Source organism: Peromyscus leucopus, chromosome 8b (genome assembly GCF_004664715.2).
Source record: "Peromyscus leucopus breed LL Stock chromosome 8b, UCI_PerLeu_2.1, whole genome shotgun sequence".
Taxonomy (NCBI): Eukaryota; Metazoa; Chordata; class Mammalia; order Rodentia; family Cricetidae; genus Peromyscus; species Peromyscus leucopus.
In genome coordinates this window covers 42,431,980-42,456,718 of record NC_051086.1, presented here as the reverse complement: position 1 = coordinate 42,456,718, position 24,739 = coordinate 42,431,980, and the positions used below count along the sequence as shown (strand labels likewise).

At 50.3% G+C, this 24,739-nt stretch overlaps 1 protein-coding gene across 8 annotated transcripts in view; it reads right to left on the bottom strand.

Moving 5' to 3' along the window:
• Positions 1-24,739, bottom strand: part of LOC114682562 (myosin phosphatase Rho interacting protein) — a 118,755-nt gene that overhangs the window by 32,067 nt on the left and 61,949 nt on the right. For 3 of the 8 annotated variants that reach the window (XM_028856490.2, XM_028856491.2, XM_028856488.2), the window contains exons 4-13: positions 22,666-22,817; positions 20,152-20,236; positions 15,662-15,911; positions 14,460-14,616; positions 10,529-10,670; positions 9,710-9,817; positions 7,899-7,955; positions 6,876-6,944; positions 2,528-2,617; positions 357-466 (exon numbers count right to left, since the gene is read on the bottom strand). In XM_028856490.2, the coding sequence (XP_028712323.1) occupies positions 357-466; positions 2,528-2,617; positions 6,876-6,944; positions 7,899-7,955; positions 9,710-9,817; positions 10,529-10,670; positions 14,460-14,616; positions 15,662-15,911; positions 20,152-20,236; positions 22,666-22,817 (1,220 nt within the window). Of the gene's footprint in view, positions 1-356; positions 467-2,527; positions 2,618-6,875; positions 6,945-7,898; positions 7,956-9,709; positions 9,818-10,528; positions 10,671-14,105; positions 14,617-15,661; positions 15,912-20,151; positions 20,237-22,665; positions 22,818-24,739 lie in introns of all 8 variants that reach the window. The other 5 variants (XM_028856485.2, XM_028856486.2, XM_028856484.2 and 2 more) reach the window with 3 other exon arrangements.

Genomic DNA, 24,739 nt, shown 5'->3' with positions numbered 1-24,739 from the left:
CAGATGGAGTGAGTGAGATAAAAGGACTCTTGAGTAAGTGCAAAACTACAGGGCAGCTCAGGCTGCTCCCACCCAGGCAGGGCACAGCCACTAGATAAGGCCCATAGTGGAGCCCAAGCCCATCCTGAGGGCTGAACTCTTTTGACAAAGACATCCATGCTGATAGGCATGAGGGTGACCTGTGTGGCAGACCAGGCCAGCTCAACAGAAGAAAGGCCAGCAGAGGCAGCAAACAAGAATCACAGGGGACAAATGCAGTCAGCTGACAGTGAGCCAGAAGGAGAAAAGGAATTCATGTGGTGGTGGAGCTGGGCTCAGGCCTCAAGGAATGCCAATTAGCAAGGCCTCCATCTTACCTGGTCACATCTGGGGCAGATGCTGGGAGCACATGTTTCATAATGGTCTGGATCCAGTTTCGTCGTATGCCAGATGTCATGGCTGACAGGGTGAACTCACCCTCCTTGGTCTACACAAAAAATAGTAACCATCAGTGGTCAGCCCACAAGGAAAAGGGCTAGGTTAGGTGAATTTCCTAGGAGTGTTGTATATGACCTGTTTGAAACAGGCAGACTAATAGGGCCACACTGTGGGGGAGTGGTGAACTGGGTGTCCCCTAAACAAGGCAATACGCAATCATTAGCTCCTATTATGCTGTAGCAGCAGCCTGCACACAGATTGGTGATCACATGTGTCCCTCTCCTCAAGAAGCTCTGCTAGCCCTAGGGACAAGGACACAGATCTGGCTGGGAGTAGGGAGAGTGGTGGCCAGGCCCATCATCCGCAGTCTCAACATAGGTGCACAGTGTGACAAAGTGACCGCCTGGGTCTCTATTTGCTCTGAAAGGGAACGAGATGCACTTAGAGACAACAACATGTGGGCCATTGTGCTGTGACCCAACCTCTCCCTCCATGGCAGGCTGCCACACACCTGGCTCACTCCCCTTCAGAGAATACAACCGTGGAGTAAACAGTAGCACAGGGCTCCATCCACATTCTTAGCTAGCCCTTGATATAGGTGCTTCCAGGTTCTGGCCTCAGCTTTGCTGGTAAGCTTTCTTAGTCTCAGGGCTACTTGCCTAGCTCATGCTCTCAAAAGACCAATCACTGCCTCAAACCTGCTAGCTAGGATTGCAGAGGATCCATCTCTACTGTGAAGTCTCTCTCTGAGCAGTGTATATGAAACCCTCCAACACACTAGGGGTTGCAGGAGCTCTTAGGTCCCACCTCACTCAAAGTTCCTCCCTGGCATCTCCAGCCCCTCCTTCCATACTTGCCAACCACACAACTACTACCTCTTGGTCTCCCTTCTAATTGCTCCTGTCCCTCATGCAAGTTCTGCCCTATATATCTTACTAACTAAGGCACATTCCTGGTGTCCACAACAGTCAGTGCTTTCCACACCTTGAGACAGTATTTGCCCTGACATACATTTGCTATTCTCAGATTCTACCCATCACCTACCTTGTGCATTAGCACCCTCTTCTGAACCCTCAGGGTAGGAAACCAGACCCACCACTGGCCTTGGCTAATGTGGGGAGAGAGCAGAGTTCTCAGACTGTGCAAGCACTGCCTTGGGACATCTGCTAATCAAGATGAAGACGAGGGAAGAGCCAGGACTCTCACTGGGAAAAAGGTTTGTCTCAGCACTCAGAATCCAGGAATGCTTTATCTCCTTCAAAGGGAGTAGGGACAGAACACGGCAGCTGGGCAGCAAGAAGCCAGGCCATGGGAACAGCTATGGCTCCTTCCCCAGATAGCCAGTACGTGCAGTGGAGCCATGGTCAGTTGCCCAGGAACGGGTGCTAGACTCCTCCGAAGATCAAATCTACTGGCCAGGGGTGTGGACTGGTCCCAAGTTTGAGTTGTCTAAACAACTGAACACAGCAGTAAGTTGAGTTCTAGATCCCCAAATCAAAAAGATCTTTTCCCCAGAGAGCCCACCAGAATTCCAGCCTGGAGCTAGAAGTCAAAGCCTAGAGCCTATTCTACCTGCCGGCCCTTCGAAGGCTTTGGTGAGGGTTACAAAGGTTTGTTCCAATGGAGGGGCTGGCTTTGTCTTGCTCCAGAGACATGGCTTACAAGTCCAGAAATCTGAATGACTAGGACCCCCACGTGGTAGTGATAGTGACAAGATGATATAAGGGACAGACTCCTGCATCAGGAAGAACAAACACCAACCATGAACCTGTGCTTAGAGATGGATACCAAATGTAACCCAGTTGACTCTAACAAGTATGAAGCCTCACTGCAGAAGGCAAATGTCCCAGAAATTCTTTAACCTAATTCCAGGCAGCCCTTAATCTTTTACTCCCTATACTCTTCATCCTTCCAATGGGCCTATACTCCAACATTAAAACGAAAAGAAAAAGAGCAATTTCTGTAGCAAAGCCTTTCAAAAGCCTTCGGGAGAAAGATGCAGAAACCCATCTTTTTGTCCACATTATATATCAGGAGTACAGGAAAGACTGCTTACCACACATGTTAAAATATAACCCTGTCGGTCAACTCGATCCACCCCAAGACTCACATGTATCTGAAAGCCATAGTTTCTCTGGACTGGATACTCGGTGACATCATAACAGGTGGACAAGTCAATTTCTCCATCTAGGTCAGCTGCCTGCAGAGAAAAATGAGAGGGTGTGAAGAGATTCAGGCAGAGATGATGCTCAAGTGATCAAATTTCTGTGAGTGATGTTTTCCACTGAACGTGTTCATAGGACTAGATCTTGGCCGATTTTCCTACAACTCCCAGATCCAAGTCCCCTTCCTTGGGGGTATCTACTACACCATTTCCCTGTGTATCTGACCAAAGAAATTCCACACCAGTATTCCCTGAATGTCCGTCATTAAAATTTTTTCACATGCTTAAAAAGTAAGAAGACCCTCTGTGTTGACTGGATTTCTGTCAACTTGACATAAACCAAGTCATCTGGAAGAGAGAATCTTAATTGAGGATTTCCTCATCAGATTGCCTATAGGCAAGTTTGTGGGGTGTTTTCTTGACTGGTGTGGAAGGGCCTAGTCACTATGGGCATTTTGACCCCTGAAGGTGGTCCTGGGTGGTATAAGAAAAACAAGCTGAGTAAGCCAGAGAGAGCAAGCCAGTAAGCAGTGTGCTTCCAGCCTCTGCTTCAGTTCCTACCTCCAGTTCCTGACTTGACTTCCCTTTGTGATAGACTATAGACTGTAAGATTAAATAAACCCTTTCCTCCCCTGCTGGAGGTCATGATGTTTATTACAGCAGAAAGTAAACTAAAATATACTCTAAGAGTTTTGTGTATGTGGAGCTCACCTACTGATAGTTTCTGTATTAAAAATTAGAGATTTTAAACATTATTTATTCACTTAAGGAAAATTTTAATAAAAGCTGAGTGTGGTGATCCACATCTGCAGTTCGAGCATGTGGGAGGCTGGGGAGGAGTGCTGTGAGTTTAAAGCTCGCTTGAGCTACACAGTAAATCCTTTTCATGTCAAAATTAAAATATGGTTAAAAAATCAAGGTATGCTTAACAATCCCTGGTTAGAGTGACAGTGTTTACATTTCTGCAGGTCTCTTACATGCGGGACTTTGGAGACAACGCTAGGCTCGTCTCCATCTGCACTCAGTTCTCTATGTACCATTTCAGCTAACGCGGGTGAAGACAAAGTAGTCTAACACAGAGATGGAAGAGGAAGACTTCTCAAGGAACTAGCCAGTCTTCCGTGATGAAGAGCCATGTCTCAAAGCTTAACTGCAATGCGGAATCTGCTATCAGTGAATGTTCTGTGCTGTTAACACTGAAATCCACAGTCCTACCCTTTGAATATCTCTTTTGCCAGGCATGTTCTGTAACATTAAATATTGGTCACAGAAAAGAGTAAGCTATGCATAGCTTTCAAATGTCTACACAATTCATTGTGCAGAAGCAAAATGCTTGCTAAACCACTGCCTATTTCATCAGCAGAGCCTGAAGATAAAGAGACGCTACTGAGGTTATGAATATGAACCTTCCAAAATTCTCGCTTTCTTTTCTTGATACCAGGTCTCTGTTCACTGCCTAGGCTGGTCTCAAAACTCTTGGGTCATGTGACCTCCCTGCGTCAGTGTCTTGAGTGGCAGAGACTACAGATAGATATGCATCATTGTGCCTGGACTAGGTTTTTCTGTGAAAAGATTAAAAAAAATATGTGTGAATATTTTATCTGAATGCCTATATGTATACCATGGGTGAGGAGTGCTTTCCAGTAAGTGGTGTGGGATCCCTTGGAACTGTAGGTACAGGTAGTTGTGAACCCTTATGTGGTCGTCTGCAAGAGTAGCAAGTTCTCTTAACTGTGGACCCATCTCTCCAGCCCAACTGGTTTTTTTCTTGAAAGCCCAAACTCTATTCATCATTGGCAACAAACTGTCCTTGAGGGAACAGATTCCTGGTTTATTTTCATGAAAATGCCTGCCAAACCCTCCAAACTGAGTGACCAGAGCTCATCTGGCAGCTGTTTCTTCACATGATATTCTACAAATAAGTGGCTAGTTCAGCTGGTAATGTACGGATGTGCTTCCATAAGGCTTGAGTGACTGGCAGACATTTCCCATTTAGGGAACAATAAAAAGGGGACAGCAAGGGACGACTGGTAAAGGTGCTTTCCACACAACCTGATGACTCAAGTTCCATACCAGAACACATTTAAAGGCAGAGGAAAGAGTTAACTTCACAGTTATCCTCTGATGTCCACGAGAGAGCATGTGTGTACCCATTCCCTCCTCCACATCACACACACACACACACGTAATAATAAAAGTTAAAAAAGAATATTAAAGAGATGAGCATTCATAGGTTGCCACTTAAACATACCTAGCACACACCTTTAATCTGGTACTTGGGAGACAGAGGCAGGCGGATCTCTGTGAATTCCAGGCCAGCCTGGTCTACAGAGAGAGTTCCAAGGCAGCCAGGACTACACACAGAGAAACCTGTCTTGAAAAACCAAAAGTAAAGTAACAAAAATTTTAAAAACCAAATATATGCATATATACCAAATATATATACATAACCATATCAATCAATCAATCCATCAAAAATCAATCAAGGACCTATTTTGTTGCTTTTAAACATCACTGACTGGAAAGCAAAATAAATAAGCCCATTGACTGTTGGTACTATTTGACTTTGGCTTATTGCCAAGACATTGGTAGTTTATTTAATTCTGCTTTTGTGTCGTCAGTGTTTTATCAACACAGTCTGTCAGCAGCACAGTTTTGACTCTCACAACACATTTCACTAAATACTACTCTAGAGGATGGTACTTCAGCAAGGAAAGGCGCTTATGAGCAAGTCTGACAACTTGAGTGCAAGCCCTGGAATCTACTTGGTATGAGAGAACTAACTCCTCCTACAATTTGACCTCTGTACCCATGCTGCGGCACAAACAAAAACAACGTTTTAAGCCAGGCAGCGGCGCACACCTTTAATCCCAGCACTCAGGAGGCAGACCCAGGCCGATCTCAGAGTGTTTGAAGCCAGCCTGGTCTACAGAGTGAGTTCCAGGACAGCCAGGACCACATAGAGAAACCCAGTCTCGAAAAACCAAAACCAATCCAATCCAAACCAAAACACCCCCCTCCCAATCCATAAAGTTTTGAGTACTAGGTATACCTTTGCTCAAAGCTCACCACTCACACAATCTGGACCTGCCTATCTGACCAACAGCCTTCCTCTTTATGCCATGGAAGCTGATCTCAAGAATTTAAGTACATAAACCAACCCAAGAGATTCTTTTCCTGTTTCTATTATTCAAGCACAGATTGGGTGATTCTGAAGGATGCCAGATGGAATTAGCAGGGAGAAATCAGCACACAGATTTGTCAGGCTGTTCAAAAGAACTTTTGCTAAGTGAGGAAAAGAGCCCCTTCTGGTTGTTCTTCTAGGGGTGGTGGGTCATCAGATAAAGGTGCTTGCTGCTAAGTCCATCCCTAGGACCAAAATGGCAGGAGAGGACTGACTCCCTCAAGTTGTTCCACAGCCTCCACTTGGGTCCCATGGCACAGTGTTTTCCCCTATGCCCCAACACACACACACACACACACACACACACACACACACACACACACACACACACACCACTGGTGTCCCACAGCACAGTATTTTCCCTATGCTCCAACACACATGCATGCACACATGCACGCACGGACTCATACACACACACACACACACACACACACACAACACACACACACACACACACACAAAATGATTTCTTAATGTAAGTTCCTCTACCACAAGGCAGAACAAGATCGAAGTTGATCTGTCCAGTGACTCAATTCATCACACAATCCTTTTGCTAAAAACCAAAGACAAAACAAAACTAGACCCAAGTTCACCCTGAGTACTAACTTCATTTTAAATTTGAATAAGTATTTTGCATGCGTGTATGCCTGTGTATCAAGTGTGTGCCTGAAGCCCGTGAAGGTCAGAAGAGGGCATCAGATCCCTGGAACTGGAGTTACAGATGGTTGTGAGCCAGCCACTATGTGGATGGCGGAAACCAAACCTAGGTCCGCTACAAAAAACACATTCTCTTAACAACTGAGCCATCGCTCCAGTCCCACTTCATTGTTCTTAAATGAATATAGAAAACAGAGTTGCCAAAAGCCACTGCACCAAAAACAAAACAAAACAAAACAACCCCCCTCCCAAAAAAACTGCATTCAAGGCCTCAGAGGATGACCTCAATGTCTGAGGTGGGAAACAGTCCTGCTGTCAAAGCTGGACCAACTGCACGCACTGTCCCATTAGATGGAGACAATGATGGAGACTATGATGGAGACAATGATGCACTGTCCCATTAGATTTCAGCCCTGGACTTTTAGGTACCGCTTTGCCTTGTAGCTCTCTCACCTCCTCAGCCACGGAATCCCTGTAGTATCTCAGGCTCTGATCAGCCAGGACAAACCAGTGTTTCTTCCACTAAAGGAGAGAAAAAGAAACATCCAACTATTCTGTAACATACCTGATGCCCCTCCTTGACCCCAGCTGAGTCTAGGCACTCTGGAGAGCACAGGTAAAGCAGGCAACAGATGACTCTTCTGGCAGGCAGCCATGCACTCATGACCTCAGGGAGGTCCTGGTTAAGATGCACTCCAGCAATGAGGCAGTGGAGAATTGTGGGCCTCGGCCAGCTCTGTGCCCCAGTGTGGTTGGTGAATGGTGTTTTGCAGGCCTCCATCCTAACTTCAGAGGCTGCAGACAGTTCTGCTGGGTCTATCACACAGAAAGGTGGCTGTGAAAGGATGCTCAGAGGCACAACCACTTGGCTGATAGACCAGATGTGTGAGCCCCACTGTGCCAGCAGGTACAAACTAACCTGCTAAAGTCCCAATCTTCAATCTGAGGAAGGGAACTCGAGTCTTCAGGCAAGGCCAAGGGCATTTGATATGGTGGGAGGAGAAAAAGGGGATGCTTTGGCACAGTCTCCAAAGGCGAAAAGGAGCTAAGATAGCAGAGTGGGTTTTTAAGGGCCTCTACGGCAAGGACCCAACATGCTCCAGGTCAAAGTGGAACTTGCAAATAACTCTTCTTGTTTGGACTTGATATACAATTCCCAGGGCCTAATGGTGCCCCTAAAACGGAGCTGGTCTCTCCAACACCACACCCTTGCAGCCCTATGTGACTGCCCGCCCATATGCCTGCCTTGTATGGAAACATAAGCCAGCCCATAGCATATGCTGGCTGTTCTTGCCTCTAGGGAAACCTACACTCTTAAGAGAACTTTTATGAGCAATCATATCCAGGAGCTGGGACTGTAGGATGTCTGCAGGCCAAGGGCATGGATCAGGGCTCAAAGACCCTGCAGGGACAAGAGAAGCTGGGACTTACATCTGCTCCCCAGTCCTCCAAGCCTCAGCACTTACACACACTCACCTGGCCATCCTCATACTGCTTGGTTAGCCAGCCTTTCTTGAAATTCAGTAGGTCAGGCTGAGGAAGAAAAAAGAAAAGCTCAAGGGAAACCATCGTGGAGTCCCCAGTGATGGACAAAATGTGTCCAACCGGGTTGTTTTAATCTAGACGAAGCAGCACCAGAAACAGTTTTTACCACCTACCAGATAAGCCTGCCCACGATTTTGCCCCAGCATCCCTGCCCAGAGGCATATATATATATATCTCCCTGAGGAGGGGGCTCAAGGTAAGGAGAGAGAGCACAGCCTCATTTAACCTGGGCACAGGAACACAGGCTGCCTGGTTGCCCTGAGGTCTCTATTCCAGCTTATCCAGGGCTTGTTTGTGTACATCCTGCCTTGGGGCACAGCACAGGACCCGATGGAGAGTTCCCAGGCACCGAATGTACAGGGGACACCTCAGAAACAGCTGAGAGGGGAATCCAAAAGCTCCCGCTGAGGGTGCAGAAGGACTGAAGGCCAGAAGCCTGAGAGGCAGACCGTGTCTGTGGTGGAGAGAGTAGCAGCAGCAACCTTGTCCAACTTTCAGGTTACTCTTCTACCAGGAGGAAGTTCATTCAGTCTTATTCCCTACCCAGGAAGGTAGGCCAGGGACCACAGCAGACCTGCGTGGGTGCTGGCTCTCCTTAGGAGCAGCCTGCGTTCTGCGGGGGGCCGGCTCTCATCTGCTACATAGTACATTCAGAAGGCCAGGCCTCGAAGACCCCAGACACCCCTCTGTGGTCCCCAGCGCTCTCAGGTCTTCCACAGCTGTCCTGATCAGAAACTGGCTTTGATGTCTCTTACTACTCCAAGGACAGGGAGTGATCCAGAGAAATGACAACAATCAGGACAGGCATCCTGGGAGTTCCTGCTCCATTGTGGAGAGGCCACAGTAGACTCCTGCCTTGCCCCAGCAGACCATGGCAGACAGGCATCCCTCTGTGGAGCCTTGCTGTAACCCATGCTTCACGAGACTTCCTTCTACAAGAACTGTTTGAAGTATCAACAGAAATGGAGACATTTTAGGCTGCCCCAGCACAGAGACCTGTACACAAGGAGATCCCTTTTTGCTGCACACAGTTGTTGCTGCTTCATGAGACTTGGGATGCAGGCCGGCTCACTGCCTCTCTGGCTCCCCTGCTGAGCTGCGGATCTATGAAAGACTCTTAAACCTTAAGCTGTGGTTGTCACTGCTGTTGCGCCTGCCTCGGGGAATGGTGCAGGTTGGTCCCTGTGGGTCTTTCCTCTCTGGGCCTCTGGTGGCTGCCAGGAAGAGTGGCTACCAGCTGAGTTGATAGAGAAACTGCTCTGTCTGGGGGATGAGAGCTGGTGAGTGTGCCATGTCTCCTGGGAGGCTGTAGACCGTTGAGGAACCAGGCCGAACTGTGTCTGCAGCTTCATTCCTGTACATACCCTCAGGCGGGTCAAACTGTCATTACAACGTGGCTCCTGTTCCAAAGTGCCACAAAAACAAACACCAAAAGCAGGACAGCAGAAGTCAAGTGTGGGCTTTATACCTGCCCTGCCCCAGGAGCCTCCTGTGTACAGAGACCTTCATGTGCCACTCAGAGTGCCACACAGCCCCCAGTCCTGCGGGTCCCTGAGGGGAGAAACGGTCAGTTTCCAATGGGTTGCAGACCAGTGGGTGGGGCACTCACAGGCATGAGGGTGGTACAGAGGGAGGACCGGTGTGGACAGATAGACATAAATGGACAGCGGCCCAGAGTGGCCAGAAGCAGCAGTGGCAGTAGCACAGATCTCCAGAGAACGTGGCACGTGGCCTGGGCTCACCGTCATGGAGGATTCTGTGGACCTCCTGTCCAATGACTTGGCTCTTCGGTGTGGAGACAGGGGACAAGCGTCTGAGAGAGGAGCTGTGGGGGCCTCACTGGCCAAGTCCTGTGGCAGAGAGCAGCCACCCATCAGTACAGCCCAGGGCAGTCTGGGCAGGCACAGGGGCAACCAGTCGGGTCGTTCATCCCTCCTTGAGCAGGGCAGTGCTGTCTAGCCCACAGCAGGTTCTGGGATGACCCACGTCCTGGCATGCTTTGGCAGTGGAGCAGCCTTTTCTGGTCAGCAGTGTCCTGGCCCTACCCAATTTTGCAGCTTCTCAGGTTACAGAAGAAGACAGCAGGCATTTCATGAGCAACAAAGAAACCGGAAAGAAGGACTTGGGTGCAGCAGGCCACAGAAGCATCAGGAGGATAAGAGGCTGGAGGAGTCTAGGGGGGGGACTGCTGTGGTCTGATTGACCTTGCAGGCCGAGCAGAGAGTGAGGGTACAGCTTGCCACTCCAAACACAAAAGAAGGAAAGAAGGTGTCATATTCGGCTTTGTTCCGGGGTGGTCTCAGTGGGCAGAAACTGTGCTAGCAACTGGGATCTAAAACTCACTGAAGCATCCTGTGGCACAGAAGCTGATGCTGCAGGAGGGAGAGGTGTGGAAGACAGGCTGGTGCTCAAGAGACTAACTGGAGGAGAATGAAGCGTGGAGGCCCCGAAGAAACATGTCCCTGGTGTGTATGGGACTCAGAGCATGTAGGACAGACAGTGTGTTCCCCAAACCCAAGCCATGCTGCCAAAGGCCCCACTAGCCCCACACTGGAGCTCACCCGCTTTCTAGGGATGGCCCGTTTCTCACTGCGGCCCTGACGAGTGTCACTTGATGGAGTGGTCATAATCGGCATGTTGGTTTCCATGTGCTCTGCCTTTTCAATGTCCAAGGCCTCAAATTTCTCAATTACCTGGGACCTCCTACAAAAGAGGACACGAAGCTGCTAAACCAGTCTCCCTGTCCCCAGGTGGGCTGGGTCTCAAGTCCAGTGGGGTCGGTCCCGTAGTCAACTGGCACACCTGGCCTATCTCACTGGGCTCCAGTGCTAGCCTTCCCGCTGGCATGTGAGGCACCCTTCACAAAGTACTAATAGGACTTTGGGCACAGATCCAGTCTATTTGAGCTCCGTTTGTCCCCCACTCCGTGGCGGGGTGGAGCAGCAACAGAATCCTTCCACACTGGGCCTGCACTGGCCCTGCCCCCACACTGGACTCATACAGCTTGACACCTTGGTAATCTCCCTGAGTCAGACATAATAAAGGTCAACCACCACCTCCGAACACATGGCATCCCACGCGGAGTGTTCAAAATTTAGCAAGATAAAGGCCCATGAATGAACAGTTTCTGCTAACATTAAAAGGAATCAAAATCAAAATCAAAACAAAACAAAGCAGTTGATTTCATGTGAAAGGCCAGCGGCGGCCTGGTCAGGTGGTCTGCGGCTGAGACGACGGAGCTGAGATGGAAGCGAAGCGGGTGGAGGAGGCGCGAAGGCCACAGTGACGCAGCAGAGGGTGGAGAGGACAAGACCTGAAAGAGAACGAGGCTGGGGAATGAATGAACAGAAAAAGACTGCTTTCCACATTCCAATCATGGTGAATCAAAGTAATCTAAAGACTTAAAGCAGCAAAACCCCAAGGTAACCGCTGAAGAAAGAAGACCCATGATCACCCCAGAGCCTGAGGAGTCACCTTGGTGGACTTTAGGCAGAAGGCTTGGGCTGCCTATCTGGGGTCTGGGAGGTGATTTCAACCTGATGGGAGGGCAACCCCTTCTCACCAAACCTGAGGGAGGCCCTGCTCTCTTAGGGACACCTTACTCCCTCACAATGAGGGCAGCATGACAGGTTCTGAACAAGTGCTGAAGAGCTAAGGGGACATGATAAAGGTTTCTCCCAGGAGACTAAAACCTCTAATAAGCAAGAGGAAGAATAGGGCCTAGAACTCAGGCGCAAATCTGCCTTGAGAGGCCTTTTCCTCAAGGGAGTCAAGAGGCCAAGGGCAGGCAGCCAGGGTTTTGGAGGGCTTCTGGGTGCTCTGCCTGCAAGCTCAGCATTGTTAGAAGCCTGGTGAGGGTTAGCCTGCTGTGCCCACAGAGGCCGAGGTGAGGAGGCTGACTGTGAGAGCAGGAAGCTAAGCAGCTGCTGAAGTGCAGCCAAGGGGTCTTGCACAGCCAGACTGCTGCAGGAAGATCTGGCTACCAGAGCTCTTGGGGCTACTGCTTCTTCTGGGACTCAGAGTACTGTATCTGGCTAGCGGACTTCAGGCCCCAGAATAGCAGGAGGCCTGTGCCAGGCCAGGCTGGCATACATGATACGGGTTTGTAGGGTTCCAAGCAGAGTGGTCAGCATGAAAAATAGGAAGCACTTGCTATAGCTGCTTGACATGGGTGCCAAGAGCTGCTGTGACACCAGGCTCGGGCAACTCCCATGTAACTAACTGGTTCTCTGCTGCGGAGCTGGTGTTTCGGAAGCAACAGAGATGTGACAGAAAGTGCCGCACTCGGGTGGATAGGTATAGATCTCGAAGGGCAAGGTGGAGGGGCCAGGGTTCCATGAGGGTGGGGCTTGTTTTCTGTTAGTCACTAACAGTGTTATAAGAGCCACAGCTTCCCCACACTTAGCAGACACGGGCCTAGGAACTGCCTAAGAACTCCTTCAAAGGCTCTGAAATCTGAAGAGCAAATTCTAAGCTCAGAGCTGCTGCTGCTGCTCTCAGGCGGGGTTGCTTACCGGCTTACTAAGGTTTTCTAGAACTGACTTTGTGGTTTCAACTGCCTGGCTGTGTGGCAGGTCTGTCTCAGCCACCACTCAATGCAAAGAGGCTGACATCTTGTCACTCTAACCTATCAGGGACAAGGCTCCAGTCCAGTACCAGGTGGATTACTTGAGCCTCGGAGAACAGTCCTCAAAGAGCAACACCAACCAGCGAGATCATTCAGAGAGGGATAGTTACAGGGTTAATGTGCAGAAGTAGACCGGGTACCACCACCAGCTGAAACCCATCCCCACAGTGGCAAAGAACATGCAGGAATAAAGCCTTGAGACTGCATCTATCTCTGGTAGGTAGGCAAGAATGCATTCAAAATTAACTTCTCTGACAAGTGGCCTAGCCAAGCAGGTGTGCAAAATGTTAACTCTGGCCTGGCACTAACTTTAAGGTATAGCCGACCCCATTTTGGAACCACCAGATCACATCCTGCCCACTAGCCAGTGCAAACCCTCCCCTGCCCATCCTGCAAATTTCTTTAATTGTTAGCAAGACTTTTTACCTCTGTTATCCTAAATGCTTAAAAGGACATCATGAGCTCTGGTCTTGGGTCCTGTCATGGGATAGGACTTCCTGCTAAAGGCCCACCATTTGCTATTATTCATCATGAAGGGTGGGAAGTCACTCAATTTGGAGCCTCAAGTTTTCACACCCATAAATCAAGAGTAATAGGTGTCTTATTGGGCCACTATTGGACTGTGAAGATAGTTAATTATATGGAATGCCAGGGAGCCATTAGCACTCAGTGCCCCCTGTCTACTTGAGGGTCCATAAGCCATTTGAACAAGCTGGGTTGGGTGTCAGAAAGGGGACAAAAGAAACAAGGTCCTCCCCAGTCTCATCCTACTCCTACCCTTGACTGAACTTCAGCCTGCACTTGGATAGTTCTGGAGCTGCCTTTCTGAACAGAGAACCTCTGTGCAAACCTGAAGAAAGCCTCCCTCCTCTCCTGGGGGCAGCAATGGACCTCTAGAAACCTGTCTGGTGTTAGGCAAGAAACCTGGCATGAACACAAAACCCAGCTCACAGATGTGGCTGAGAATTTGGGGGTGGACGGGAGTGGGCACAGGGAGAATGTCCCCTACTCCTCAAGCTCCAAGCTGGGGACAGCAGGGCAGGAGAAGAGCAGGCAGGAGCCTTATCTTTGCAGCAGGAAGTGCTACATCTCTGTCACTGGTGGGAAGCCACATCAGCAAAGCCCAGAGGGCAAGAGTGGACTTGGGACACCTGGAGGCTGCCTTCTGCATCCTCGTGGGAAGACCCTGTGCTGTCCTCTCATTCCCGCCAGCATGAGGAGGGCCTGGTCCCTACCTGCAGCTCTGGGAGTCTTCTCAGGGAACAGAAGCAGGCCAAGAAGAGTAAGACTCAGCCACACGGCCTGATCTGGGAAGCACCAACGTAGAGCAGCCAGCCCGCAGGCACTTAGTCCTGGATCTGGTGCCAAGAGCTGAGAACTGGTGCCACAGTCCAAGGCCCAGAGAGAAAGTGCTCCATACACTGAACGGAAATCATGTTCCTGAGGTACACTTGTGTGAGTGTTATGTATGTATGAGTATGTGAATTTTAGCCCTCTAACGTCCTCCTTACCTCCGCTCGTTGCCAAACAGTCGGGCCACCTCTTCCCTGCCAGGGCTCCGGGCCCGAGTCCTATGCTCCAACCGCCTTCTCTCCACCTGAAAGGCTTCTCGATGGCTGATCCGGATGGCCTTAGGGACGTCGGCCAGGGCGGCATACTGCCTGCTGGCTTTAAAGGCAAAGGTGCTCCCCAGTATCTCTGATCCCCACCCCCCAGCACTGCTGGAGTCCATGTGGTTGGGTGGCCTGCTGGCCTCACCGAGGCTGTCAGGGTAGATGCTGTAGACCATGCGGCTTAGGGCTGGAAGACCTGGGGAATGAAGGGGGTGGCCGAGTTCCTGTGAAGGCGATCCAGGACAACCATACCTGCTGTGTGGGGTGCTGGGGCTGGGTGGGGACAGTGGTGGGGGCAGCTGCTCCTCAGCCCTCAGGTCCTGCTTGGCCTTCTCCAGGGAGAAGTAGCCGCTCTCTACCCGTACTTTCCGACCACCATCCACACGGTCCCCACTCATGGTGCTTTCATCTGGAAGAGAAGGGAAGCTTGCTCAGACTGCTGCTAGTTCTGTCATGAAAAGGTTCCAAAAGCCCACACAGGATCAACCAGGAGCTGTCTCAACACCCTCCACCTTCACAATCCACAGCTATGAACTGGGGTAGAGGTGGAAGGAGGGCACTGTAGGCAGAAACGGATCATCCATCTGTGTTGCCTCTCTTCCCACCCTCTCCTTCCTACCCTCTCCTCCCTACCCTCTCTTCCCACCTTTCCTCCCACCCTCCCCTCCAGTCTGGTTACTTGCAGTCAGACTCGCAAGTAGACCTTCTGTATACAGTTCTGGTGGGGAAGCGGGACTCCATCCTAACCAATGGTTTCTTACCAGACCACAGGAAGAAACCAACAAACAAGACACCTTTCAGGCTCTCAGTACATTTTCAGGCAGGGAGGAGGGCTTTGGTAAGCATGAGATGGAGCACAAGGGTTTTAAATGTGCATTCGTGTGTATGCTGACGAACTCGGATGGAGGGAGGCCGAGATGAAAGCGTTAGCTCTGCTGGGGCATCACAGCATACTAAGTGGAGAGGGCACAGTGACGTCAATGGCTTCCTCCCTGGCCCTTCTCTCTAGCCTGGGTCTGAGCAAGATGATAATGATGAGGAGAGGGGCAGTACTGCCCTAACTGCTGGCTCTCTAAAGACAGGAGGCACCTAACCTAGTGGGTTCTAAGAGCTAATGTAGTCGGGACTGCGGTACAGGAACAGAGGCCTCCTCACAGAGGCAGAGCAGTGTCTGAAGTTTTCCTGAGGCCAGCAGAGCAGGTGTCATACCTTTTCCCTTCATAGGTGGGGTAGAGAAGCCAAGCTGAAGCTCACGGGCCAGGAACCCAGTTATACCAGGCCAGTGGTGCCCAGAACTGATATGCAGAGGGAAGGAAAGTTCAGGGCCCGTGCCAGGACTCCTAGGGTATCACATCCCCAGTGTCATTCCTGTCCACTGGAAGGAAGCCCACTCCAGCAGTACAAGATGGCTCACCACAACAAGGAGGTTCACAGGCTGATCAGCTTCTACTCACCTTCTTTGCTTTCTAGCCCTGTTTCCCGTGGGGTACAAGCAGCAGGAGGCAGGCTTTGGCTGGGACTCTGAACTGGACTGAGGCTGTTCCCATCAGGCTGCTCTTTGGCTCTCATTTCCTCCTGCCAGAGTGTGGATTTGGTGGTAGGGACTTTCTCAGCACTGGGAATACTGCTACTGCTGCTACCACTGCCACCGCCGCCACCGCTACCGCTGCTGCTCGTGACAGCCATCTTAGCAGGGCCAGGCTCCTGGAGAGACAGCAATGAGGGGCAGCAGCATGTGAGCATTGTAACCCAAGCTAGCTCAGAGGTCCTGCTGCTGTGTTACAAGGAACACAAGGCCAGTAAAACAGTGTTGGGGGATGGGAAGCCATTCTTTTCTGATTGTTCTCTGTGGCACCATAATGCCTTGTCCAAGGGACCTTGCGGAGGGAAGGTCCTTGGTTTCTACCAGAGCCATGTCACCAAGCTCTCTTTGTATATTGTCAGACAGTGCTTAGAATAGCAGCCCAGTTATTAAGGGTGAGCCATAGGAGGTGATTCACAGTCTGTCATTCCTGTACTCACAGGTACTTGAGACATAAACAAAGGGAGGCAGGGCAAGGCAAAAGAGGAGGCTATTCTTCTGAGCTAGGCCCACTGTTATCGAGAACACTTGGGCCAATGCAGACAGTGGAGTCCACAGCACCCTGTGGGCTTACCTACTCTTAAGCCTAAACGGAATACCAGGGATGATGTGAAAGAGCTACTGAAATAAGACAAAAGCTAAGGCCTCAACAGTTAGTTGTTCATTCACATTAGAAATCCAATCCCGTGGCTGGGCGGCGGCGGTGGTGCACGCCTTTAATCCCGGCACTCGGGAGGCAGAGGCAGGCGGATCTCTTGAGTTAAAGCTCAGCCTGGTCTACAGAGAGTTCCTGGACAGCCAGGACTACACAGAGAAACCCTGTCTTGGAAAAACAAAACAATAACAACAACAAAAATCAAAACAAAACAAAACAATCCTGTCTCTTGATGATGATTTGTGAAGGTGGAGCCTTTCGGATGTGGTTAAGTCATTCCTCATGAATGGAATCAGTACCCTACACAAGAGGCCCAGGTCATCTCCTTTGCTCCTTCTACCATGTGAGAGAGGACCAGGAAGTGGGCCTTCATCAGACACCACATCTGCTGGCACCGTAGCCTTGCACTTCCTAGTCTCCAGAATTCTGAGAAAAGACAATATCTATGTTTCAGCACTTCAGTCTGTGACACTTTGTGAATATCATCAGGAATCATGTGAGACACACAACATCCCACTCCAACCTGCACACCCACACCTGTCACATGCACACCGTGTTCTCATGTACAAGTTGTTCCTTATTGGTACTCTAAGTCATTCCCTAGTTTTCCTAGGGCACAGAAGCAATATGGCCCTGAGGAAAAAGGGTTCGTGGGGCAGGCTAAACTCAGTAGACACAGAAATCCAGTTTCTTAGTAACCAGAGAGTTGGACTCTTTAGATGCTGAGCCCAGACGAGGACAGGATGGGAACCCCAGCCATCCTGCAGTACCCACTCTTGTCCTATGCCCAACCACTCATTTTGCTGAGGGGTCTGCCAAGAGGATGGTTTCAGTCAATTATTATCTTGCCATGAAGAGGTGGTGATATATAAATATCCACCGCCCACTGCCATCTGGTCTCATGCCAGAGAATTAGGCCTGACCCACACCTCTGAACCCAAAGGAACTTGTTCTTCCTCCTTTATTACAATGCTCTGTCTTCCAGAGGATGGGTAAAGGTCCCCCATCCTTGGGCAAGATCCTTTTGTTAGGTCTCAAACCCTGGGACAAATGGCTGAGGTACCCATTTAATATATCAAAGGAGACCTGGCTTCCAGGTTCTCCCACTCCCCTCAGTCCCTACCAGTTACAGGGCATGGCTGGCACACCCCACCCCTACACTAAACTTCTCCAGCCAGGGGCTGGGTAGCCCTTCTCCCAGAGGCTCTTCCCTATCTAGTCCAGCCATTTTGGTTATCCGCCCCCTCTGTACCTTTAGCTGCTGCACCTTGTCGCCATTGTCCCTGCCATGGCCCAACTCAGTCTGCTCTGTCCACTCTGGATTCTCCCAGATGTCTCTGCCTCAGGCTGTGCTCTCCCACGTATCTATAATAACCTTTCCTCTGCCATACCTAGGAGCCATGTCCTTTCCTTTTTATTTCTTTATTTTTTCATTCACTTGGGTGGATGTGGCCACAAAGGGGAGTAGAGGCTCACACTGCACAGAGCTAGCCTGGGTCAGCACAGGGTGCAGGCACCGAGGCTCATTACATCATATCCTTAGACAGCCAGCTGCCATGTTCATGCTGTTAACACTGTGATGAACCCTGGTTCCTATCATAGGCACTCAGAAGGGCTTCTAGAGCCAAGGAAAAAGGGAGCAAGCTCCCTCTTGTAAGGTACCATTCTCTACCTCTTTGGCATGAAAATGGAACAGAAATACAGAGCAGCAGAGACCCTACAGAAACCAAGAATCCTAGGGAAGGACAGGGAGTGCTCAACATATCAACATACAGAGCAAGGGTATCACCCAGGTCTCTGTCAAGGGCTGGGGGCTGGGGGCTAGCAGAGAAGAGAGCCACTCTCCCAAGGTCCATGTGGGCAACAGACATAGGGAGAGCTGGGGGACTCTTGCTATCGTCATTCCTTGGGGGACTCCTATTTCCCTCTACTCTAGGCCTTCTCTTTAGGAGCACAGTATGATGGCCATCACCTCTTCCATCTAAGTTTCTTCAGGATCAAGCTGAATTTAGCTGGACCTGGCAGAACCAAGGCTTCTAGTCCTCAGTGGTCTAAACTGAAACTCTTCTAGGCCTGTGGAGGGAGAGAGGTGGAAACAGAGCTTCATGCTCATCTACAGAACCATAAGGGCCACATAAATGTCTTTGGCAGCAGGCTATGTATGTGTATGTGGAGTGTACCAGAGACTTCAATCCAAATGCAGTCCTTGTCTCTCTCCTGAGACCAACCAGAGGTCAGCTGTGGGGAAGGGGAGAGGCAGTGCCCTAACACTGGTAGAAGAGGCTGGGAACTTGGTGTCCTGGTTCTGAGGCATATCCTTAGGGAAGGGGGACTTCCCTGTTCTGGGATCATAGGGCTCTTTCTACTTGCTAGAGAGTTGGAGCCTGGCCACAGGGCAGCATCATCTGGAAGGGACAAAGTCATGGAGGAGGGGACACATCCAAATTTCTAGCCTGACCCAGGCTGTCTCCTGCACATAGGGAGTTACCTTATTTGGAGGCAGAAGCTCGGTGCTGCAGTGTTTCCAAGGCATCACCATAGAAACAAGGCGTAACCCTAACCACTGTTATTCAGCCAGGACTTTTTCCCCTCAAACCAGGCGGCTTGGGGGATTTGAGCATTAACTGCTGCTCCCTAGCAGAAAGCTCTACTTTCAGTTTCCGGGAACTGATTGCATGTTTTCATTTCTTTGATTACATGTTTTAATGACTTCTAGTTAGGGGCATTGCTCTCCAGGGAAGGCTGGCTTAGGTGCCTTTTGGGCGTCCTTGGTAAGGATGAGATGCAGGATGGATGCTGGTCAATGGAGGGTAGGCCTGGGCTGCACCCTCCTAGAAGGAGAAACTGTCCATAGCAGTCCTAGGGATGTGGGGACCCAGACCAGCAGCCTCTACTTGTCTCACTTCTGCAGCCTAGGGAGCCAGAGTAGCCAGCAAAGACTGCCTGGCCCAGGGCTGCCTCTCTTTGCTTCCACAGGACTCTGGCTTTGACACCCAGAAGAACTATCTTGCTCATTCTTAGGACTAGCTTGATTTATCCAATGTAGGCCAGAACCCTGGTGAGGGCAACATTTGGTAGAGAGGGGAAAAGATGAACACTAAGTACTGTAACCACCCTAGCAAATGGCCTTTGCTGGAGATTCAGAATGGTGATTTCACCCTTCCAGAGCTCAAGGGTGTGGTGAACACAGAGAGAACAGGGGCAGAGCCCTTCCGCCAATGAGCCCAGAATACTGGCTAGTAGGAGGAGGAGGGAGGGAGGGAGGGAAGCACTGGGCCTGGTGAGGCTCTCTCAGCCACCTAGCTCTGATCATGTGAGTCAAGGCAGGGGCCCTCCAGGGCTCACCTTCCCTGTTGCTTAGCCTGCTGTCTGCAGGGCCACTGCTTTCCTTTGGCTGTGGCAGAAGAATAGATCTCTCTGCCCTTCCCAGAGGCTGACAGGATAGGCAGGGGAAGGGACACAATGCAATTTGCCTGCTGGCCTGAACCTTCCTGAAGACAGTCTAGGGCATTCTAGCAGGCTATTCTGCTCAGTGATTCAAAGAGGATGATGTGTGGCGGCCTGTGGCTCCTAGAGTACAGGCAGGAGGGAAGAGGCGGCGACATGAAAGCTGTGACTACCTGAGCTCTGGCCAGGCCTTTCCCCACCCTCTTGCCCTCACTTCTTCCCAGGCCCAGCTCCACTAGAGGATATGCCAACCCGCCTACCTGTGGGGTGGGTGGCTCTACTTTCCGTTTCTTCTTCTGGTTCTGCTTGTTGGTTCTGGGATACACCATGAGCATCTCTAGCCACCTGGGAAGAAGGGAGGAGAAAGAGCACCACGTAAATCCCTGGCTTTCAGGATCCATGACTCCAGGCCTTCCTGGGTGGTAGAGACCTCAAGCCCTTAGGTGCCCTTTCTGGAGATAGCTATCCAGCGGTCAGACACTGAGCAGGTTACCCCAGACGAGAGTACAGCAGCCAGGAAAAGTACAGGCTGTATCAGGACTAGGCTAGACAATGAGTCTTCCACGGCCACCATGAGCTCAGAGCAAGAAGATTTCTCTATTCTGACAAAGAGGCAGGGTCCAAAGGCACTATGGAATGCAGGGACATCACTGTCCCATTACTGACCCTATTCTCAGGACCTAGTCTCAACTTTAAAACCTCTTCCCAGACTTGGATTTAACAAGTGCACAGCCAGACCATGGCAGATAATTAGGACTATTGGGGCAGACACTGGCCTAAAGGAGAAAACTGGGAGTTATATCAGCAAAGTTCCCATGGTGGGTCACCTCAGGAGTGAGAGGCTAACCAATCAGACCACTACTCACACAGGAACATGCCAGGTACCCCAGGGTTGGGCAAGGCCACACAGGTGCCAAGGCTCCTTCATCAAAGCCTGCATTTTAGAAAGCCATTCTGGGCCAGCAACAGAAAGCATGGAGAGAGAAAGAGCTGTGGGCAAAGGTTAGGACCCCAGATCTGGTACTGCCACTATCTAACCAGAGCCCTGGGTACCCCTAACCCCTTGGAGCACATCTCATGTCCGAGACCAGCGGCTAGATGAGAGCATGTTCAGAATTGCAGAAGGACTGTAACATAAAGGATAAGAGGGCTTGCTTCTGAAATCTGGCCTCAGCCATGACCAAATGGGGTACAGCAGCCAGCCTTCTGTCTAGACAAGCAGTAACTATAAGAACCACAAGAGAGACAAGGCTCCAAACTTCACAAAACACAAGGGCCCATGCTGGGTCCCTGCTCTCCCCATCCAGTTGGGTGAAAGTATCTTCTTAGGAACTGGTTTTGATGTAACCAGAGCATGTAGGCCAATGGGGCTTGGAATACACAGATGAAAAGCCACAATAGCCTTGGAGAGGGCATCAAGATTAGAGGAGACAGAAAGTGAGGGTAAAGCACCTGTTCCTGGAACATCTGTGCCATGCCTGACTTCTGTGGGTTCAAAGGTCCCAGCATGTGTGCAAGGCTAAAGAAGCGGCTGCTTGGGTCAGAAGAGGGGTTTCAGGAATGAGTGGAGAGAAAGAGCTTCAGATGGCTTGTTGTAACTAGGGCCACACCACTGTACCACATAAGCCGTGGATCCCCGGGAGTACTAGCCTGCATACAGGATTTTGAAGCCACATGCTGCTGGTATCTTGGTCAGTTAATGATCATCAATAACCATGTTTATCATGGTATCAATAACCAATAACCTAGCAGGCCCCCCCGTGGTACATGCTGACAGAAGAGACAACAGAGGAGTAACCAAGGAGAGGTGGCCCAGAGTGGAGCCAGGACCTCAGGGTAGTTGTCAAAGTGATCAGTCAGTCAGATGCTAAATATCAACTCTCTGAACCACATGGCATCAGTGACCCAGTTCCAGATACTCCCAGCTTGTCCTGAGGACCTCAGACTCCCTTTTCAATCCCACATGCCACTCAGGCCTTCCCTAGATCCAAGCCTGGGAGGTGAGGTTCCCCAAGAAGACTCATTTGGGACAGGTGTCCTGGACCAGGCCAGGCAGCACCAGGTGCAGTCAGGAGTATGGAGGGTGGCTCACACCTGACTGCTCCCCTGTTCCCAACCCCCAGATTCCCTGACATAGACCATAGGTTCATTAGAAGACCTTGAAATCCTTAAATCTGATGTTCTGGGTTAAACTCAGGAAGACACACAAAGCCCTTCTCCATACTGTCCCCAGAAGCTGGAAAAGGGGAATTTAGTCATCCAGCAAAGGATATCCCTTGGCCAGTCCTGGCTGGCTTCCTAAACAGCCTCACTAGAGATACAACTGATGCTAGAGGAAGGCAATGCTCCCAGTGGCCTTGTACTTGCTTAAACCAGAGGGCTTCATGTCCTCTACCCTGTGCTGCAGCCTGTTCCCCTCAACCCCAAATTGATTTCTTCCAAAGCCTTGACACACCTGTCCCCTTCAGCCTTATACGATGAATGGGGTTCATCACTGAGGAAATACATGTATGTGAATTACCTGGAATTTTCAGTGCTACACAGGACATGTTTCTCAAAAGGGCTCACACAGCCTGAAACAAGAGGACTTATTCTGTCTGAGGGGAAGGCATAAGCAGTACTATGTAGCTGAGTACCAATGAGGCACAGGGTGAGAACAGGCGTGGGGTTAGGGGAGGCGCCAACCAGTGAAGAATTCTGAGGAAGACCTAGCAGCCCTGGGGTCTGCAGAAATGGGTCAACAAACAGACCTCCTGTGGCTCTGGGCAACTCACCCACTGATGATCTCCTTGGTCTCTGCCCTGATAAAATGTTCCTTGTCAGGCGTCAGAATGCAGAGGGAGAACTTCTGCCCTGTGCGGGCCTCCCCATCCACCACATCTGTGCACTGGTTCATGTTGATGGTGCCCTGAGGGAGCGTGGTAGGCTGCAAGTACAAAACAAGTCATTCAAAAGGGGTGTCAGGTCCCACAGCCACCAGCAGTACCCAGCCCTCTCCTTCAGTCCTCCGTCCTCACACCACCAAGTCCTACCCACCATCCACAGAGGGGCAGGCCAAGCTGGACATTTTTAGAGGACACCCAGCTGGATTTCACCTCCTACTTGGAGAATAGTGTCCTAGCTTGCCCTGGAGGAGGGCACAAGATAGAACAGCTCGGTGAGGACTGCAGGGGAGAAGAGGGAGCCAAGATCCTAGTCTCGGGCCTGTGAGGAAAAGTCTCTGAGACAGCAGATTCAAGAGCAAGTTGTTTTTTTTTGTTTTGTTTTTGTTTTTGTTTTTTAAGACAGAAGGAAGCAGGTAGGGTAGAGCCACATCCTTGAACACTAGCTCTGAGGCTGGGAGACACACTCAAAGGCCCATCTACACCTGCCAGGGCTTTAAGGAGCAGAAACTTCTTGACAGGCAGGGATCAACACACGCGCACAGGCACAGTTAAGACACCAAAATTAAGAACAGAAAACCAAAATCAGAAAAGGAAAGCTTTGAGAGATTTCCATTGAAGTGAAAGGCTGGATGAGAGGATTTCTTAAAAAAAGGCCTGGACAGTTAGCCTCCCAATACCCCGCAGCAAACACAGACACTCTGGGAAGGCAGACAGGGTACTGTGTATTATATCATGCCAGTTTTTTTTAATTATTATTATTTTATGCTGCCAGCTTCTACAGGGAAATACCGTCAGTCTGCTCCAGAAGCCACAGGTGGGCAGGCTCTGGGGCAGACAGCAACTTCTCACCCAGGCACCCAAGGCCTACTACTTAATAGGCTTCCTTTCTTAGCACTAAGTGTTTGGAGCAGCAGGTGGATACTTCCGGTTGGCTTGCTTCCCTCTGTAGCTCTATGAATCCATTTTTACCAACATCTTGCTGACTGAGGATGAGGGTGGACCCTTGTCGGAGGGTATGAGACCTGGTACCCACACTGAGCTCAGAACTACCACCCCATGAGTTTTACCTGTCAAGTGCTTGTTAGGCAGGTCTTCTGTAGGCCCTTTCCAGTTAAGGTCATCAGAATGATCTAAGGGTTTCTAACTTGCTTGTTGCAGACTCAGGGGTGTGTGTGTGGGGGGAGGGGGCAGGGACACAGCACCAGAATAGAGGGCTCTCACCCACAGAAGGCTCATGATAGTTTTCTTCCCCATGGCTGAAAGTCGGACCCCCTAACTGGTGGGCCTCTGAGCTCCAGAGCACATACCCTGGGGAAGGGTGTATTAAGAAGGCCCAGCCCAGCTTTGCAGCAGAGGCAGTCCTGCAACCCAGAAGCAGGGCTTCTGGAGGAGCAGTGGACAGAGACAGTAGTCTAACACCCAGTCTTGCCCTGACCCAGAGTCTGGTCACTTTCTGCAGGACCCAGGACAAGATCCTAATTTCCCTTCTTTCCTTTGTTAGTCCCTTCTAGTCTACGTAAGTTTTAATCACAGGCCCTCTCCAGTATGCCTCATAAACCTGCTTTGGGTAAACTGTCCTCTAAGAATTCTTCATCCCTGGACAAGGCAACATCTTATCTCTGAGACAGAAGAGAAAACTAATGCTATGGGTATTGGGAGGACAGAATGATATAAACTGTGCAGAGAGTCAAGAGTGATCAGATGCAAGGGACTGCAAAAGATGCCTCTTCTCCCCTACTGCTGGAACTCCATTCCAATCCTTGGGATCAGAACACTGACAGTCAAGGCCAGACATGGTGGCGCACGCCTTTAATCCCAGCACTGGGCAGGCAGAGGCAGGTGGATCTTTGTAAGTTGGAGGCCAGCCTGGGCTACCAAGTGAGTTCCAGAACAGCCAGGGCTATTACACAGAGAAACCCTGTCTCAAAAAACAAAACAACAACACAGCAATGGCCATTATGGA